The sequence below is a fragment of the Polypterus senegalus genome, chromosome 3 (genome assembly GCF_016835505.1).
Source record: "Polypterus senegalus isolate Bchr_013 chromosome 3, ASM1683550v1, whole genome shotgun sequence".
NCBI classification, from domain to species: Eukaryota; Metazoa; Chordata; class Cladistia; order Polypteriformes; family Polypteridae; genus Polypterus; species Polypterus senegalus.
In genome coordinates, this window is record NC_053156.1 from 233,671,309 (window position 1) to 233,691,781 (window position 20,473).

Genomic DNA, 20,473 nt, shown 5'->3' on the forward strand with positions numbered 1-20,473 from the left:
TCCACATCAAGAGGAGTCAGATGAGGTGGCTCGGGCATCTGATCAGGATGCCTTCTGGATGTCTCCCTGGTGATGTGTTCCGGGCATGTCTAACCGGGAGGAGGCCCCGGGGAAGACCCAGGACATGCTTGAGGGACTATGTCTCTCGGCTGGCCTGGGAATGCCTCAGGATTCCCCCAGAAGAGCTAGTAGAAGTGGACAGGTAGACAGAAGTCTGGGCATCTCTGCTCAAGCTGCTGCCCCTGCGACCCGATCTTGGATAAGCAGAAGAGGATGGATGAATGGATGGAAGGATGGATGGATGGATGGATGAAAGGATGGATGGATACCTACCCTTTTTATTCCAAAGTGGCTTTCTAAAAAATCTGTTTGAAACAATTTCTTTGTAATACTTTGTAATAAAAAACAATACTCAAAATTATCAGGTGCCTTTATAAGCAGGTGGCAGAGTGGTAGTGCTGCTTCCTCACAGTAAGGCAATCATGGGTTAGCATGTCGGGTCTTCTCTGCATGCTTTTTGCAAAGCGCTTTGAGTAGTGAGAAAAACATTATATAAATGTAAAGAATTATTTTTATTATTATTGTTATTATTATACGTGTGTATGCATGTTCAACTGCAGCCACGGCATAGTGGAAGATAAATAGAGACACTGGATGTGCTTGACAATAAGACACGATCATTGGAACAACATGGTGCACATGCAACATAAACATATTGTGTATATTATTGAAGTAAATGTTCATATAAATTCATTATATAAAATTATTTTTAGTATACAAATTTTTAACTAGTTGAGACATGTAAACTGTGTATAAATGCATGAAGTTATACATTTATTGCTTTATATTTCACATATAGTATATTTATATTATTATTAAATGATGTCTAAATCTTATATAAAATGGTATAAAATTTGTGTCGTAGACTTCTCTTGCTTCGTATTTCTTTAAAGAAGTCTTTAATTAATTAATTTAAAAAAATATCTTGCAGTACACTTGTGGAGCTCTCATGACACACTGGTTCAAATTCGTTGCTTCAGAGTGTTGCAGGAATACCCATAGCAGTGGTTCTCAACCTGTGGGGCGGGCCCCCCTAGGGGGGCGCGAAGATATGAAAAAAAGAAAACAAGAATCAATAATATGAAAAAAACATCTGTTGAAAGCAAAACAAATTAACTTAAACTACATTCTGATACTAGAACAATAAATATGGAGTTAGATAAATGTCGATAAAAGTTAAGTAGGTATAATAAAATATGCATCTACATTTAAAAAAAATGTTAGGGGGGCGCGATTAAAACTGTTGGAAAACTCGGGTCACAAATACTTAAAGGTTGAGAAACGCTGACCCACAGACATATGGGGAGAATGTAAACTACTCAAGGACAGAAATCAGGCCACTCATTACAGTACTAAGATGGTACGGCTACTCAATACTTTATGCTCACTCACTGAAATGATCATTCAGGAGTTAATAAGGAAACAAAACTTAATAATCCCTTTTGTCAATAGAATCATTCCTTTTATATTCAAATTTAAAGAAGGTTGTCATCTTTTAAATGTCATTTATGACAGCAGAAAACTAACAGGGTCAGGAAGATGAATTCTTTACTTTATGAAACATATAAAGACATCTGGTGGGAATGGACCATGATTGCTAGAGAATAATACAAACTGACATCTAGAAGAGTGGTTTTCCACTTTTCGACACTTTGTGATATTAATCAGATCATTTATTTATAGTCAGTTCATGTATGTATTCAAAAGAGGAAACCAAAGCACAAGATATGGAATTCCTGTTAAATGAACAAAGTCACACAGCAGACTATGTAGTATAATTCAGAGTGAATAATAAAAATAATAAACAATCTGTAAAACTGCAACCAAGACTTGCATTTTGCTCCAGCACCTCTGCCTTTAGTCCAGCTACAAAGTGGACAGCAAACAACCAAACCAGCAAAGCTTTAGACCATCTTCTCTGACCTGAGTGGCTGGCCTTGCTACTGCTAGTGTGAGCAGTGCTGCCACTACACCTTAAGAAGCATGAAATTCTTATATTTACACAAATACCATCCTTGGAGGATATTCACTCCTCATTAAAAGATCATAAATCTTGCATGTCCTCTACTGATATTAATATATGGAAGCACTTTCAAAAATCTAAGCAATAAAGTTTTGTTTCAGACCTTGTAATGAGCAGTTGTGGAGGAGGGCCCTCGGGTCTTGCTTATATCAAGGCATGCAGGTACATTCAGTCTTTTACCCTATAAGCTGCTGTTCATCTCTTGCTAATGTAAATGCACAGATGTGGAAGTACTTTTTCTGACCCTGCTCTAAGGAGATAAGCACAGCAGATGGTACTTAGCTGGTTCTGGTGTCCACTCACACATAAATGTCTAGGCTCTAAGGTCTTGTTTCAGGTCCTAAATTGAGCAGCTAAACAGAACAGGTGGCACTCAGCTGTCGCTGATCACAGTATGTCTCTGTGTCTTTCTACATCAGTTCTGGATCTGCTCTTTCAGACTTTGCACTGAGCAGTTACCTACAGTAGATGGCACTCAACTCTTTCTGAACTCAGTATGGATGTACATTCATGCTTTAGGGCTACCAACTATTTTTCAAACCCAGGGTTGATCAGCTGAAGAGTCTTGATTCTTTGCAATGTCAGTACACAAGACCTGAAGTGATGCTTGTACTCTTCAAGGGATTGTTTAAGACCCCCTGTTGAGCAGGAAAACACAGCTGGAGTGTTTAAAGCTCTCACTTATGTACACACTTAAGCAAAAGTTGATATTTCTCAGCTCCCTTATGTTATTAAACAAAAAGACAGCCAAGCTTGCATTTCATTTTCATTTGCTCTTTATTACTGGAAATGCAACAGTTACACTGTGTTCTCTCCAGTACCTGCCATTCTTCCATATTCACATGTGGTAGAAATACACAATCGTGGTTCTCAGCTGTTGCTGAAATTCCCCTAAAAAACATACTTTGTACTTTCATACTTCCCAAGTATGTTGTGGATATAAAGTATATAACACATATATGAAAATTCTGTTCTATTCTATTATTCATCCTACAAAGGTTTAGCACCAGGCACTCGTGGACCCACTGCAACTAAGATGGGCTACTGCCTCCTATGAATTAAGCAGGATGGAGAATATTACTGCATATTGTTATATTACTGTGTGTATGTGATTGACTGCTGTCCTGCCCAGGGTTGGTTCCTACCTTACATCACATGCTGCCAGGAAAATAAACACAAACTCCTAATGTCCTTGAACAAGACAACTGGATAATAAAATGGACAGATATATTGTCGTATACTATATTATACAAACACACAGTTTACCCATATTCAAACTGTTTAATCAAATTCATGTTGACAGAGATTTAAAATTTACTGGGCATAAGGCAGGAATTGGCCCTTTCTTTCGAAATCTGAAAGCCCAGTCCATTCTCTTCTATTCTTGAACCTGCTAAGCCCCATTCAAGGCCACAGGGTTTGGTGCCTGTTCATTGGATGCAGGACTAAAACCCTAAGTATACCACTAGTCCATAAAAGGGTATGCACATGCTTATATTATATTATATTATATTATATTATATTATATTATATTATATTATATTATATTATATTAACATTCTTAAACCTATGTAATCCATTTCAACGTTGTCTGGCGCTCATCCTGGAAGTGTCAGGTTCATAGGTGGTATATCGGTCAAGGTGACAGTCCATTGCAGAGGATTATATTATATTCCTCATACATCAAAAAAGTGTAGTATTAATCTAATGTAACATTATAATGTGGCATAGCAGTTAGTGCCCGGCCTGGCCTCCAGTGACACAGAATAAATTTGTAGCCCAGAGTTTGCACACTCTCACCATTTTTAACTTTCCCTAGATATTAAAGGTTACTCTAACATCTTGAAAAGGTGCATGGTAGCTTGATCAAGGGATCCAGATTGTCCTGGTATTACTGAGTAGTTGCATTTGTGTATTGGTGAGTGTCCACTGGCATCCTTTCCAATGCTGGTTCAAGCCTTGCACTTTTTTGCTGCTGAGAAAAGACTCCACTTCCTGCAAACCTGCAGTGCAAAAAATGGATCTGGAAAATGGATGGATGGATATGTTTAATTCATATTAAGTTACTTTTTAATTACATGACATATTGAAATATTTTTATATATTTAATATAACAGCCATTGGCCTCTATAATGAGTGACCCCTCAGCCAAGGTGGTGTTTTTTGCTAAATGCTAAATAGTACTAAGCTTGCCTATTAGACATCTTTAATAATAATGCTATGTGTGATATACTGTGCCAATAACTGACATCTTGTGCTCTAAAATTTCCTTCAGGATTAATAAAGTTTCTATCTATCTATCTATCTATCTATCTATCTATCTATCTATCTATCTATCTATCTATCTATCTATCTATCTATCTATCTATCTATCTAATGATATTTTTACTCATAATACAAGAAATGGTGTAATATTGTTAGAAAACAGTTTGGACTGGCCCCATATTTTCAGTTAATTTTTAAAATTGTAATCAGAACATTGTAACAATTGATGAGAACAAACCATTTAGTCCAACAATTTTGACAAATGTATTCACTAATTTGTCTAAAATAACATTGAGTGGCATTTTGAAGATCTCCAAAGACCTACTGTCTACCACTAGTACACAGTGTAGATTTGCATTTAGTGGAATAGTGGAAATTATATGAGTAATAATGACTTTCAAAGTCCATCATTAGGAAACAATTAATAGATATTTGTAGAAAAGTTAATCTCTACTAATTACAAAGACAGTGCTGTAAGTCAGAATGTGTTGAATCCTACAGAGTAGCATTATGGCCAAACTCCCAACAGAACACGATCTTCAAGGCAGTGTCTTCTTTAAATAGCAGGTTTTCCTCAGAAATTTCTGACTTCATTTTTTGCTTCATTCTGTTATTAATTATAAGGAAATAAGCAATTATTGAATTACAACTGACTAGTAAGCCATTTGTAAGTGTGTGCTCATTCGGGGAAGTAGAATGACAGTGACAGAGAAGTTTTAGAAATGAGAGAAGCCAAAGATACTCTTGTGTAGTATGTAGCACATTTAGCTGACTTAAAAATGATTTGTAAAGACCAGGTCAACAGTGAATCAATCAAGCTTTCGACTGCTCTTTCTTTTCATGAGGAGCTCCATTGCAAGTGTTAGAATACACACAGAGTAAAACTGAACACAATACTAAATAATAAAGTATGTGAGATACAAAATGAATCATATGAAATGTCTCAGAGGCTCAGATAAATCAGCAGGTATTCAGTTATCAATTAATAATAACATTTTATTAGGCTGACACCTTTATCCAAAGTAACTTAAAATATTTGAGAGACACAATTGGTAGTATTTCTTTTGTTTTTCCAATTGAAGCCCAGGCAGGTGAAATGACTTGCTCATGGTCACACATGTCAGTAATGGGATTTGAGAGCACATCCAGAAGGTTTGAAGTCCAGTGCCATAGCCACTAAGCCTGGTTGCCTTCCTGAATATGAAAATCAGCATCCAAACTGTAGGTGCAGACAAGACAGCCTTTAATGGAATTAATCTAGGAGCAGTAAAAGTTTAAATTACTGGAATGACGTATGCTTGATAAAGTCAAAAAATAACCTCTGATGTTTTATTGTTCTTAATATAGTAAAGCGGCATATATGGTATATAAATTTCAATAACAATAACTCTAATGAATGAAGTGTTAGAGTAAGTGAAAAAGAAAAAGCTGGTAAAAATCAGTTTAGAGTTTATCTTAGCTGCATTAGGAGTAAACATGGAACCAAACTTGGACCCCTGTCCATCACAGGGGCACTCATGCACTCACCCACACTCAACTTCCATAAACAGTTAGTTTAGAATTACCAATTAACGTAACTTGCATGTCTTTGTGGAGCGAATTCAAGTAGACATGTGAAGAATGTGCAAACTCCACACAGACCGTCACCAAGCAAGGCATTCAAACTCAGTTTAGTCAAATAAAGTAGCAGTCGATGCTCTAAAAATATTTTACTTTTAAATGCAAAAAGTCCAAAATAGCAAACAATGAAATAAATGGAGATGTACATCATTAAAAAATAAACACAGAGCGCAGGGAGGATGGGACAACTAAGAAGTGTTTAAGTTGCAGGATTGTTTTTTTGGGAGACTTACTAGTGCAGCCGGGAAGGTCATAACTTGCATTGTTTATTTGTTTATTCCACTTTGGAATGAAGATTAAGCAAGTAATGTTCTCATATCTACCAGGTTTAAGAGACCTGCATGTTCAGTAAGGTTTCCCATGGGCTCAATATGAGTGCGTATGTGCACTTAAATCTGTGCTGCAGTGGACGGCATCTCATTCAGACGTGATTCCTTTCAGGATAAACAGTTCATAACATATAGTTTAGTAACTTCAGTGATTTTCACCTTTTGGTCCAATCTAAATCTTCTACTTTGAATATTGTTTATGGATGACCGGCATTTATGGTTATGTCAAGGTTGAGATTTTTGTTATTATTTTGTGAAAAATAAGTATCTTTTACTATTAATGAAGATTATAATTTAAATCCACAAAAGTCAAAGGCCAATAGAAAACACAAACATAAATTCTGGAAGCTTTAATAACAGAAATTTGCAACAGCTTTGGCCCTCCTGCATAATGTTTTGTTTCTTCCTATCACAGGCGCTCCAACGCAACCAGTTTTGAAAGTGCAAAATGATTCCGATGTCACCATTCTGACATGTCAAAGTGGTGGTTTTTTCCCTGAAAACATTAGTGTTTCTTGGATAATTGATGATGTGGAGCAACAGGACCCCAGACCCATTGTGCAGAAGAATGGGCAAACATACAGCCTAAGCAGTCTCAGACATATTACCAAGGATGGGGGAAGAGGAATAATGAAAGTCTGCTGTCTTGTTGGGCACATATCACTAGTGAAACCTTTGGAGAGTGAAATTATCATTCTGGAAACTGAAGGTTGGACTGATGTATCATTTAACTATGAATGTTGAATTTTATAAGGAAGAGGCTGCAAATGAAAATCATTGATAATTCTGTGTATTGTGTCACATTACAAATTGGTAAGATTCTTAATAAAAACAAAAAGGTGACCTCCTTAGAGGAGATAAAAAGAAGAAGTCATTGCCAGGCGCATTCATTATTAGTGTTTGTAGATTTTTAATAAGCGTGAAACTGAATTTGAAGAATTGCAGAAGAAGGAAATAGTCATTTATTCAAAACTACCTGGCATTAGGACTGTGACACAGAGATAATTAAAAAAGCACACACCATTAAAATTAACTTAACTGGGGCTACATAGTGATAGAATTCATCTGAAAACACTGTTTCTTTTTTTCCTCTCATTGAGTAACAATGTTATGTTTATAATAACGTGAAAACTAAATCCTTTTGCATACTGCAATGAATTAAAGCATGCATACTATATTTGTGTGCAGATTCAAGGAAAAGCTACCTTCAAGAAAAGTATTTCAACTTCTTTGTTCTGTTATTCGTTGTTTTGCTTGTTGTGGTTCTACTGCTGATTCGATGGCGCAGAATTCGAGGTAAGAATGTGACCTGTTTTGTAGTGATTTTTTTTTCGTGATCAAATCTTTATTGATAAAATGAAAAAGGGGTCCTGAAGATTGTAGTGATTCTTGATGTATGTGCTCTTGTAATAGATAAGTTCTTGCCATAGCTCTCTCAATCTGTAATGTTCGTGCCCATGCCTGTTGTACACATAAAGGGCTATGCTGCCCCCTAGTGGCTCCTGTGCCTCCATACTGGTATGTTTTAGGGCAGGGGTGGTGAACTCCAGGCCTGGAGTGCAGCAGTGGCTACAGGTTTTCATTCTAACCCTTTTCCTAATCAGTGACCAGTTTTCACTGCTAATTAACTTTTTCCCATCATTTTAATAGCCCTGTTAGAAGAGGTCAACCCTCTGAATTGATTCATTTCTTCATTAAATGACAGCCAAGCAGAAATGAGATATGAAACGAGCTAATAGATGACCAGCTAAACTGGGGCCTTAAACTCTAACCAATTTCACTCCAATCACTTACTTAATGAGAAGCCAATTCTTGCTGTTATGTAATTCCATGGCTTGTTGCTGCTCTCAGTCTGTCGCAGTACGCATTTCAAAAACTGTTGTTTTTCTGTTCTTTCTAAGAACACTGTCAAAATGTTTTGGTGACCTGAGAGATCAACCTCACCAAGACCATCACCTCTCTTTAATTTTAGATATTGTGTAATGGGCACAGGGGAGCTGGTCATGTGGTGGCTTGTTTTGGGTCTCATTATTGTTTGGCTGCTAATTAAAGAAAAAGAAACAATAAACAGGCCTGAGTCAAGTTAATTAAAAGAAGTAATCAGCAGCAAAAGCTGGTCACTAACTAAGAAGATGGGAAGAAGAATGAAAACCTGCAGCCACTGTGGCACTCGAGGCCTAGAGTTCGGCACCCCTGTTTTAGGGTCATTGTAGGTTATTATTATCATTTAACAGTTGCCATTATCCAAACTGACTTACAAAGCAACTTATAATATATGTATGAATGATCAGAAAGTGCACCATGCAAGCATTAAAAGCAGCAGAGAGCAAGATAAAAAAAACAAGCAAGCTAGAGTAATACTACAGCTACATAATTATACCTGCAACTAGACAAAGATGAAACAATCACTACACTATGTTTTTTGTCAGCACAACAGAAGCTATCATGTAGAAGAGAAGCTAAGCAGTTCCAAAATATTTAAAGAAAAACTGTGCTTTCAAAAGACGCTTAACATGAGTACATTGGGTGCAGTTTGAATAGTTAAAGGAAAATCGTTCCATAGCTATGGAGCAAGAATGGAGAAGCATTGTCCAGTCTTGGCACGTCTGTTAGTGAGCAGACAGTTAGAGGCGGAAAAGAGACTTCTTGGAGAGACTAAAGACTTTTGAGGAGCAGAACCATTTAGAGAACCATAGGTCAAAGATGAGAGTCTTGAACTGGAACCTTGCTGCAGCAGGATGCCAGTGGAGTAACTGCAGCAGAGGAGTAGTAGGAGTGAAATGAGGAACAGAGAACACCAGTCAAGCTGCTGCATTCTAAAGGGGCTGAAGAGATCTGATACCAGTTAAAGGAAGCCCCACCAGGAGACAGTTGCAATGGTCCAGCCGAGAGAGAAACAGTGCTTGACATAATTAGTGAGGAAGCATTGGATCCCCTGAATATTATAAAGAAAGAATTGACAGTATTGGGTCACTAAAGAAATGTATTTGATGAATGAAAGTGAGAGGTCCAGAGTCACGCCAAGATTATGGTCACATGTACAGAGTACAGTGACATTCTTATGCACAACATCTACTTTTTAACTGTTCAGAGTTTCTTACAACTACTAGTGCAAATGTTCATCAATACTTCAAACAGATCAGATATCTAGTATGACATTTAGCAATGAACTTCACGGCTTTTACAGTGCATACAAAAGGTTTTCGCTCCCTGGAAGTTTTCACATTTTCTTATTATGCAACATTGAATCACAGTGGATTTAATTTTCCTTTTCTGACGCTGATGAACTACACAAGACACTTTAATGTAAAAGTGAAAACAGACCTCTGCACATTGATCTAAATTGATTACAGTACTTGAATATTTTTTATAGCAAGCGTACTTCAGTTTAACTGCTTTACTTATTATTGGGAAAAGGGTTCCTTCCACATCCCCAGAGATATGTAGGTTAGACTCATTTTCAATTGCAAATAGTCTCTGTTTAAGTGTGAGTATGAGTGTGTGTGTGTGTGTTCACAACCTTAGGCCACATGCTATGGGGACAGGCTCAAGCTCATGGCAACCCTAAACTGTATTAATTTGGGAATGTTATATTGTGAAGCTGCACTATGAGAGTGACTTATCTTGATTCTCAAGCAATGGCTGGTCACCGGGAAGCATGCATCAAATGATACAAGCGCAACTTGAATGCTAAATTAAGTCTGAATTTTCAGACAAAAGCAACATCATAGACAAATTAAACACATAAACATGACTTAGAGTGAGGCACTATGGTACCTTAGGATTAGAGACCAAAGCTAAAGATACTTGATTTTGCTCTTTTGCTAGAATTTTGCTGATACAGTATGACTTTTAATCATATTTCATACATAAAAATATAATGATGTTATTCTTTTTTGCAGTTGCAAATGGAAGAGAAGATGGATTAAAAAACAACAGTTTTCAAACAGTAAGAACATGAGCGTCTGATTGTTCTGCTTGAATTTTTCCTATTTACACACAGTGCCCTCAGGACAGTGTACCACTCACCGGTGCTCTGTCAAGAGGCTAATTTAAAGTCATGAATTAACTTTAATATCTTTGGAATTGGTGGGTTAATGTGCCTGTTTGTTCATTTCAGAAGTAGCACTCATTTTCTCACCTTCCATCTCTCCCTCTCACTCTCTTTCTCTTTCTCAGTCTTGATGCTTCAATAAGACTCCATCTTAACTTTCCTGACTATAATCTCAGGGATACTACGACTTGAGGCAGTGCTAAGCCCAGATCAACAGAATCAATTACAGCCATGTGCCCTGAAATGAAAAGGGGCCATCCTACTTTTGCCAAAGAGACACCAGGCTAATCTAGTGTCCTTCGGTGTCCTTTTCTTCAGTCGGACTTCACTCTCTTTATAAGAAAGAAGCCCTTATTGATCCTGTTGCATCCAAAAGAAACTCACTAGACATTTTTTAAACAAAACATTTTCCTCTTTTTATTTGTCTTTTTTCTCAAATAACCCCTTTCACTTCCTTTAACCACATCCGCTTTAGAACATTAGAACACTCTATATGACAACAGGCCATTCAGCCCAACAAAGCTTGCCAGTCCTATCCTATCCAAGTCAAGTTTTGAAAGTCCCAAAAGTCTTACTGTCTACCACACTACTTGGTGGTTTATTTCACGTGTCTATGGTTCTCTGTGTAAACAAAAACTTCCTAATGTTTGTGCGAAATTTACCCTGAGCAAGTTTCCAGCTGTGTCCCCGTGTTCCTGATGAACTCATTTTAAAATAAAAGTCTCACTTATCCAAATCCCACCAGGTAAGCTTCATACATAATCAGCAATGTACACAATCTGTAACATTTTAAAGAAACACCAGATCCTGGACATAACAGATCTGTGTGGGCAAGAGGTCATTGTGGTTTGCCCTTCCTGGCCTTCTTTTCTCTAAACACAATCGTCAGACATTTATTTTAAATCATATTCATGTTTACAAATTTAGGATTTTAAATTCCATTGCATTCAGTCATACAGTTCTATCTTTCGAATGAAATGTTAACTAATGCTGGGAAGTCAGAATGTCTGAGTTCTCAGTAGGAGGTTTCAACTGGAATGCCCCCACAAGTTAGATTTCCTACTTGGAAATTCAGGAGAGCCTCACTAGACCAGACATCAAAATCCAAAATGGCATCCCTATGCAGCAACAGAAGTGAAAACTGAAGTATTATACTTTTTATTTGCATTTCTGTCTATTATTAAATCAGTCATACATACAGTATTGTCCAACATCTATCTGTGGACATGTTGCTGTGGTTTTTAGAAGTGCAAAATACAGAGTAATTTGTTGTTCAGTAGTTGTCTGTATTCCGAAAGCGCAGGCACAACCATAGTTTTCCTCTTGTGCTAGCATGAAGAAGCAGATCTGTTCTTTATTAGAAATGAAAGTCAGAATGCTGTGTCAGCATTGAGCCCTTGACAGATTGAGAGAGCTGTGGCAAGGGCTCATCGATTTACCTTTCTGTTTAAAGGAGCTAACGTCAGAGTCAGCAGCATGTCCATTGGAGTATGATGCAATCAAACATTTTTCTAGTCAGCACTAAGCCCGCAAAGGCATATGGGGAAAAAAAGTCAACATGCTGTTATAGTTGCTTTAGTTTTATTACTATTATTTTTTTGATTACTGTAATCTGTTTCAATATTTATTCAAAACAGGCAGACAACCAGGCACCATCTAGTTTGCTGGAAAAGGGTGTTTGTTATGCCGAGCTTCTCCACCCAAATAAAGTGACCGAAGATGCCAGCCAGCTTTCTACAGAAGCAGGAAGAACTACACCCATTGTGAGAAGAGCCAAATGCCATGCCAGGGTCGGGGAACAGTCCTCGGAGATATATGACACCATATGGTCTCATGTGTGACACCACTGCAGATGATCCAGAAACTCTACGGCACCAAGAGGCTTGTCCAGTTTTCCTTTCCAAAACTGTTATTTATAGTGAAAAAAAAACCTGCTGTTTGTTTAACATCATCTGTAATACATTTTATGTGATTTTGCAAAAGCTCTAAACTCATCTTTTTAACAGCATCCTCTTTGCCAGTTTTTGATGTGTTTTGATTGCATAAGCAGACAGCAACAACAACAACAACATAGCTTCCTGGAGCCAAATGGTATTGTATCACCTTCTCTTACTTCTTGTGATCTTCTGAATATCAAAGAAGTGCCTACTCTTCAGAATCCAAATACGTGTTTGTAACATCTGACTTGGCAAAGTCACCTTTTACAGTCTGTCCTTTACAGCTCACACCTCCTCCCCCACATCCCCTGCCACTGTCACTTATTCCCATCAGCTTAAAAGATAATTTGTTATCCACACTATCCAGATGACCTCTTTGGTTTATTCAAAATGTAAAATAATCATGTTAAGGGGGTTTCAGAATGCTATTCACTGTATATGTTTAGTAATATTAAGAGTACTTCTACTTTGCAGCTCCACGGATCTGGGTTTGAATCCATTGTCCATATTAATTGGGGAGTTCATCTCACATCATCATACTGGACCAATGTGTAGTCAACTCTTAACTGGTTCAGGTGCTGGTAGGTTGCTTTTCTTTTTAAATGAGACAATAGGCCCCAGGATAGACTGGTGTTTCATTTCCAGAATGACTTTTTAGCATTTGTTTTTACTAGAATAGGCATTACCACAACCCTGAAGAGACAAAAGCCTGTATGAAAGTGGGCAGACAGTTGGCAAAATGGGATACACACAGCAAACACGCATGTCTGTGTAAGAGTGTAGCCATTATCGTGAAGGGAAACAGAATTGTCATTCTATTTCAAGTTTTCTCTTATTTCATATTTTTTATGTACCAAATCTAACATTTAAGATGACCTTCAGAGTCTGATGTAAAATAACATTCTCAACCCCACTTAATGGATAAGTTTGGTATTTCTTCTCAAAAATGGTATGCAGTAATTTACAAGGTGAAATTGTGTTCTAAAGTGAATTATATTTTACAAATTTAAATAAATAACTAACCTGTTCTTGCATTTTATAATAGAACTATAGAGTACAGTATTAAGTTTCCAATGTGAAAAAAAAACCTTAAAACACACTGATCCTATTTTTTAACCCACAAATGCTGTGGAGTATTAAAGCACCTTGTGAGAGTGAAGAAATGTTGCAAAACAGTGTACACATGTTGTTTTAAGAAGGAAAAAATGAAAAATGAATTTCGTCTATTTTAAAAGAGACAGGCTGTGTACTTCACTCTGTGCTGCTAGTCTTCCTCCATGGCATCTTTTTCAGCCCCAATGAGGTTGTTTCACATCAGAAAGTCATCGCCAAGGGCCTTTATTAATGCTGAATGTTGATGCCCAGATGTGAATTGCTGCTTCAGTTCTGTAGACAAATACTGTAGGTAATAATAATTAAAAAAAAGTTATAACTGTATATGATAAAGCTCAGTGGTGCTTCACATTATAAACGAGTAAATAAATAAAGTGGAGACAGCAATACCGTTAGAGCAGATACAGATGTGTCAGAAAAGTAAGGTTTAGATTTGAATGTCCATTTCATGTGATGCAGATTCAGTTCTGGATTTCACAATGGATGTCATGGACAAGCAGAAACAACTGAAGTAATGGCGTTTGTGACCGGGAGAAAATGGGAAAAGCTAGAGAAGCTAAATGGTAGTAATTTTAATGAAGGTGACTGATCGTTGAATTTCAGCCAGGTGGAGAGCTACTCTCTTTAGTAATGTAATGTCCAAATGGCAGTAACATCCTGTAAGAACTATTTGAGAAAGCATTTTGCTCTTAATAAATAAGGATGATGCAGTAGAGACTAGCAGGCCTTCCCCATCTGCTGCCTGAGGACGCATTAAAGAAGCGGAGAGTCTGACTACACAGCTGCTAATGTCAGAGTGCATCTGTGAATGGTGGGCTGTAGAGCCAGGTGAGGGTTATAAATCAGAAGCTTTAAATAATATGATACCTGGAAAAGCTCAGTAGCTGTAATTTCATATGAATATGGTCTTCAGCACCAAAGCCTACCTTACATACAGATTGGGCAGGCTATCTTCATTTTATACAGTGCCTTTCACAAAGAGCTGTCAGACACAGAAAAAGTAATGCAGTTATAGATATCCCACATATGTTTTGTATCTGTATTCCTATTTACAGTACAGTTTGTGATTAAATACATGTTTGAAACAAATCAAACATGCCCCCTGTTAACATTCATTTACCTTAAAGTATTTACATAGGAAACTTCTGTTTTTGGCAATGCCCATTTTTGATACAAACACCAAGAAATGTCTGGTGTAGGTGAATTTATTTAGTACTGCATTCAGAATTGAAAAGATTATTTGCTTGACATCCATCCATCCTCCAACCCACTATATCCTAACTACAGGGTCATAGAGGTCTGCTGGAGCCAATCGCAGCCAACACAGGGCACAAGGCAGGAAACAAACCACAGGTAGGGTGCCAGCCCACCGCAGGGCACGCACACACACACCAAGCATGCACACTAGGGACAATTTAGAATCACCAATGCACCTAACCTGCATGTCTTTGGACTGTGGGAGGAAACCCATGCAGACACGGGGAGAACATGCAAACTCCACGCAGGAAGTGAACCCGGGTCTCCTAACTGCGAAGCAGCAGCGCTACCCACTGCGCCACCATGTCGCCTCATTGTAAACATTTATATGTAATTCAGTTCTGTGCAATGTACTGGTTGGTGCTGCTTTCTGATAGATCCAGTGTCCAGGGTTGCTGTCTGTGGCTGTGTAGAATTTCCTCCGCATACTCCAGTTTCTCTCCCACATGTCAGGTAAATTAGCACTGTGTGGGTGTTTGTACATTACTTTTCTGGGATGACAGACTAGGGTGTTCTCCTGCTTTGTGTCTAATGCCGCCTGGATAACCCCCTGTCACTCAGCAATAAGCATGACAAGAGAATGTTACATTAACTCAGTCTATGGTTGGTATCTTCTTGCAAGGGTACTCCATTCGATGCATCACTCAGAAGACCTTTAGTATATTTTGTGGCAGCTGTATCATTCAAATAGTGAGCACTGTGGCAAGGCAACAATAGGCATGCAATAAAGATGAAGGACTTTAGAAATCTGATTTAACAAAAATAGCTAACAATATTTTATTGGGTACAGGAACCCTTTTGGTTTCATTGGGATGCAAAGTGAAATTTTCTCTCCTTGAAATAAACAGTACTTGTGAAGTATTTTATAATACATTCTTTGATGTTTTTATGTATTTCAGTGTAAAAAATTACACATGGACTACTTTGGCAACATAATGTAATTCCATCCATTCATTTTCTAACCCACTTATCTTATTTGGAGTCACAGTAAGCTGGTGTGTATTCTGGAAGCACTAGGCAGAAAGTTAGAACCATCCCAGGATAGTTCACTAGTCTGACAATTATTACACTTTTTAGTAGAATTCTTTAGGATGTAGGAAGAAACAAGATGACCTGGAATAAAACTCACCCACATTCTCCACAGTGCCATCCTGGGAGTTGAACTCACGGCTGTAAAGCTGTGAGACAGCAGCACCATCAAACCACCTTACAATGAATGAATTCAGCAGTGGTTGTAAAGTTATCAACCACAATGTTACTTGCCAATGGTCAAAACGACAGAGAAATGCATTTGACATTACTGTATTGGCGGCCACAATTCTTTTCCATTTTTAACAATGAAATGTACTCAACATTTTATTCCACAAAATCTATTATGAATCTATTCACTAACCATTTAAAAGAAAATCAAAAGAAATTTGCAATGTTTTGGCCCAATAAGGGAACAAAGTTATAACTTACAGTCAGTCCCATGTACAATGAAGTCTTGCTCCTTGGTGGGCCTTGAATGTTACAAAAGGATGTCTTCTGAAGTTATCTTCCAGGTGATCTATGGAATTGGCAACACACAACTGTTATTTCTCTCTAAATACTTCAACCCAGCTGTAGACATTTTCTCCTGAAGAATTACAGTGCTCAGCCCTGCAATAAAATGGCACCTCTTCCAGGGTTGTTTCTTGATTTACAGTATTTACATCTGTTGCTTTTGCCCCCTCAAACCCTGAATTGGATTAGTTGGGCTTGACAGTATTATTGATGTCTTTAGGTATCTTTTAGCCCAATGACTTTCATTCCTTTACCAAACCATTTCTTTGTATGATGTTTTCATTATAACAAAATGGTAGCTCCATCCATTATCTTGATTATTTAATCCAGTTCAGGGTTATGGGGACTTCAGTATACCCCAGCAGGTTGAGATGCCATTGCATCACATTGTACATTCAAAGGGGGGCAATTTAAATTTGCCAACAATCACACATCAAATTTAAAATTGTCTAAAATATATCCAGGGGAAGATCCAGCCTGTGACAGATATCATCAATGATCTGTGATCCTAGGTCACTACACTTAAATCGTTTTGGGACAAAGGTTTACATATGTTTCAAACAGCCTTGGATTAAAAATCACAATAACACCTTAGCTTAGGTACTGCAAAAATGCATCTATTAATCATCTTATGTAACAAGATCTTAACAAAAGATTCTTTTGGTCTTCAAAACAAAACATCTCTCTATTATATAAAAATATTGTGCGACAAAACAAGACTTTTTGAAGAGATTTTTTCAAGTCCCGCGAGATTTTGGCCATGCGATTTTTTAAGTCACACCCTCCTCTCAACCATATTCCACCAGGCACATGGTACTCTCACCTCTCATTCGTGTGAATGCTTTTGTCAGACACAGTTCCTTCCTCACTTTAAGTTCCCAATTAAAGAAGACGCATTATGTCCAAATCTTATTGAAGAATTTCATTATGAAGGGTTATCAACAGAAAAAATGAGTACACAGGAATCGAGCACCGAGATATGATGAAGTCAAACGAATTAACGCCAAAAATCTCGATTGGTTGAACAGTAAATTGGTTAAATGCGTATCAATAGACTATACTGAAACAGTTGATGGTGATTGTCCGGAATATGAAAGCATCAAATTAAAATAGCCTGAAGAATATCTACAACCGTTAACACCGTCCGGTCTTCCACCACATGAATTAGTATAGAAAGAAGGATGTATCCAAGAAAGGTAATGTAGTAAGTCTTCCACGGATAACATTAGACAGCAAAGGAGATTTTTATATGCCATTCGTATTAAAACATTAACAGTTTCCTGTTAGAATAGTTTTGCAAGGACAATTAACAAATCTCAGAGCCATACATTTGAAAAAGTCGTTTTATTTAATAAAGAGAAAGGAATGAAATTCAATCACGGGCAGTTATATGTTGCGTTTTCACGATGAAAGTCCAAACACAGAATCAAAATTAAATGCTATATTGATGGAAAAAAAAATTGTTTTTACTGAAGTTTTACAGTAAAAGTGTAAGTTTAAAAAGTATTTGCGTGTTAATTTCAAAGCCAAACAGAACAAAATCATATTACTCAATGAAAAACTCTAACACAACATGAAACATAATTTACTTTCAAATTATTACGTTTTACTATTTTTTAATATGGTTAATTACTCGCTGTAATGTAAAATAGTTAGTTCTCTATTCTCATTAATGTCTTATCTTAGTTATGCACTTTTATTTGTTATCATGCTTTTTATATAGAAACTGGACAATGGCATATGAATTATCATGTTACATTGTTATGTTAAATATCTCAATTAAATATCTGGACTCCATGGAGTTAGTAGTGGAAGAGAGGGTTAAAGCAAAACTGAGTGCCATTATGAACAATACTACACATCCTCTCTCTGACACTCTAACACGGAGGACTTTCAGCCAACAAATCATTCAGAAAAAGAGAGTCGAGAAATGCTACTGGGGCTCCTTTATACCAACAGCAATATGTCTGCATAATGTGTCACTGTGATTTTGACAGTCAAGTCAGTATGTATCTTTTCTTTCTTTTGATTTTTTTTATTGCTTTATAATAATTCCAGTGTGTGTTCAGATCAAAGTCTATCTATCTATCTATCTATCTATCTATCTATCTATCTATCTATCTATCTATCTATCTATCTATCTATCTGTATACTAGATTTAAATAAAGCAAAGGAATTGATTCACTTAAACAGGTAATTCAAAAGAATCAAAGCAATAAACTGAATCGAAATGCCAATCACTAGTGACAGTGCACTCTTTAAACAGGGCAGGAGGCAGAGCTACTGACGATGCTTACATCAGGGCTCTTCCCGTGGGAATTCCTTCACTCCAAGGCTGGAAAACAGAAGAGCAGTTTAGTGCAGGTGTCACCTTATTAATCTTTCCCCTTTTGTTTCCAATGACAATGACCCGTGAGAAACTTCCCATGCTCACATATGTAATAAAATAATATATAAACATTTACTTAAAAATAAATCAGTAAATGAAATGTTATTATAGGGAAGAATGTGAAAAAAATGAAAAGTGTTATTTTTAAAACAAATGCACAAAATAGGCATTAAAAATAATAAAATGCATATATTTTTCAGTGGTTTATGAAATTAAACTTGTTTTACTCATCCTGTAAACTTTTCTAATAACTTGGCAGTCCTGCCAGATAAAAGGCATCTGATCATAATATGTAACTGATACCTTAAGAATATTTCAGACATTAACAAAATTTTACAAAAAGATAAATCAATAATCAACAATATACAATATGTTAAAATCATCGTTGGAAGTTTCATATGCTGACCTGTAGCTTTAAAATGCACATGCGCTGTTCTCGGAAGCTTGCAGTATGAACCGTGTTAATGCAATATTTCTTGAATTAAAAATATTTTTCTTTCTCCCTTTAAAAGTAGTACTGTATATTATTACAACATTAAATGTTACTATAATTCTTAAGGGTCATACTTAACTCTGATTTTTTTAAAAATTATTATTTTGTAATATTAAAAAAGAGCTGTTGATCAAAAATGACAGCCTTACCAAAGTGCTGCGTGAGGCAGTCGCCTCGTCACCTCACTGCACTCGCCAGCCATATCTGCAGTTGTTCGGTAACAGCGTTACACCCCAATAACATGCTAGCTCTTGATTAAAATGTTTTAATGGTGTTTTAGTAGAGTTTCTGAGGTGGCTGGTTGTGGTGACTGTAGCCATGAGACTTCATGCACAAAGAACTGTGCAGATTTGGTTGACAGCACCAAGTGGTATACTGTTGAATGAAATAATCATTAAGATGAATTGTCGTCTGACATTTTTGTTAAACAATGAAATCTTTAAGCAATTTTCCAGCCTAACTTATGATGTCATTCAGCCTGAATGTGTCATTATTGATATTTCCATTCAAGGCTATTATTCAAAAAGTAAGAGCTCAATTGAAATGAAAACAACAGACAGTTGGCCACCTGGGCTCCTGCCTCTCCAGGGTGTCCCAAAAACTGTGAATGGCTTACTATTGTTTCAAATCGTAAAGTCATTTGAGCATCCCTGTCACTCCAGAACACATGCTAAATACCAGAGGAAAAGTGAAATGCGGTTACCTTCTGGAAAGCCACACAATCTTCCTAGTGTGTAAATTCTTGCCTTGTGTGACCTAAAGGACAGTTAGACATTTGGCACAGCTGACCACTATTCTTGAGATAGGATGGTGGTCACTGCCTGCTAAGGACTTTCCAGCCCAGTGCTTGTCAGGGGGATCTGACCACAACAACAAGAAACTTAAAGAAACTGATAATACCGGCACTTCAAATGTAACCGGTATTTGTGTCTTTACAGTCACATAGATCAAGGAGGCACAGAACTTAGCAAATGAGTTTACTTTTAGGTGGGGTGGCATTACAGCACAGTAGTTAGCACAGCTAATATCCCAACCCCCTGCACTCCCTGTGTTGAAATTTCCCACAATTCCTGTGTGTGAGTGGGTTTGGAGGACTAAAAGCTGGGGTGTGAGTGTGCCCTTCAGCATGCTAGTACCCAGTTTGGGGTGCTTCCTATCTTACACCCAATATTGCTTATGGTGGGCTAGGAAATTCATTAAATGGCCATTACTGTCACAAGAAGGCAGTACAGTGTTACTTGTGTGTCCTAATCAACATACAACACATCACCAATCTCCGACACCATCTGTAGCGATCATAAGCCAGCTACCGTACACTTCTGTCCTCCTTCCTTGGACAATCTCAGAACACAGTTTTTAACTCTACAGATAAACTTCACTTGGTATTA

General features: G+C 37.2%; 1 protein-coding gene across 1 annotated transcript in view; it reads left to right on the forward strand.

The window, feature by feature from the left end:
- Positions 1 to 13,223, forward strand: part of LOC120525986 (tyrosine-protein phosphatase non-receptor type substrate 1-like) — a 28,752-nt gene extending 15,529 nt beyond the window's left edge. Inside the window, exons 3-6 of the mRNA XM_039748769.1 lie at positions 6,713 to 7,006; positions 7,486 to 7,593; positions 10,200 to 10,246; positions 11,989 to 13,223. Of these exons, the coding sequence (XP_039604703.1) occupies positions 6,713 to 7,006; positions 7,486 to 7,593; positions 10,200 to 10,246; positions 11,989 to 12,192 (653 nt within the window). The 3' untranslated portion in view covers positions 12,193 to 13,223. The remainder of the gene's footprint in view (positions 1 to 6,712; positions 7,007 to 7,485; positions 7,594 to 10,199; positions 10,247 to 11,988) is intronic.
- Positions 13,224 to 20,473: the final 7,250 nt, after the last annotated feature.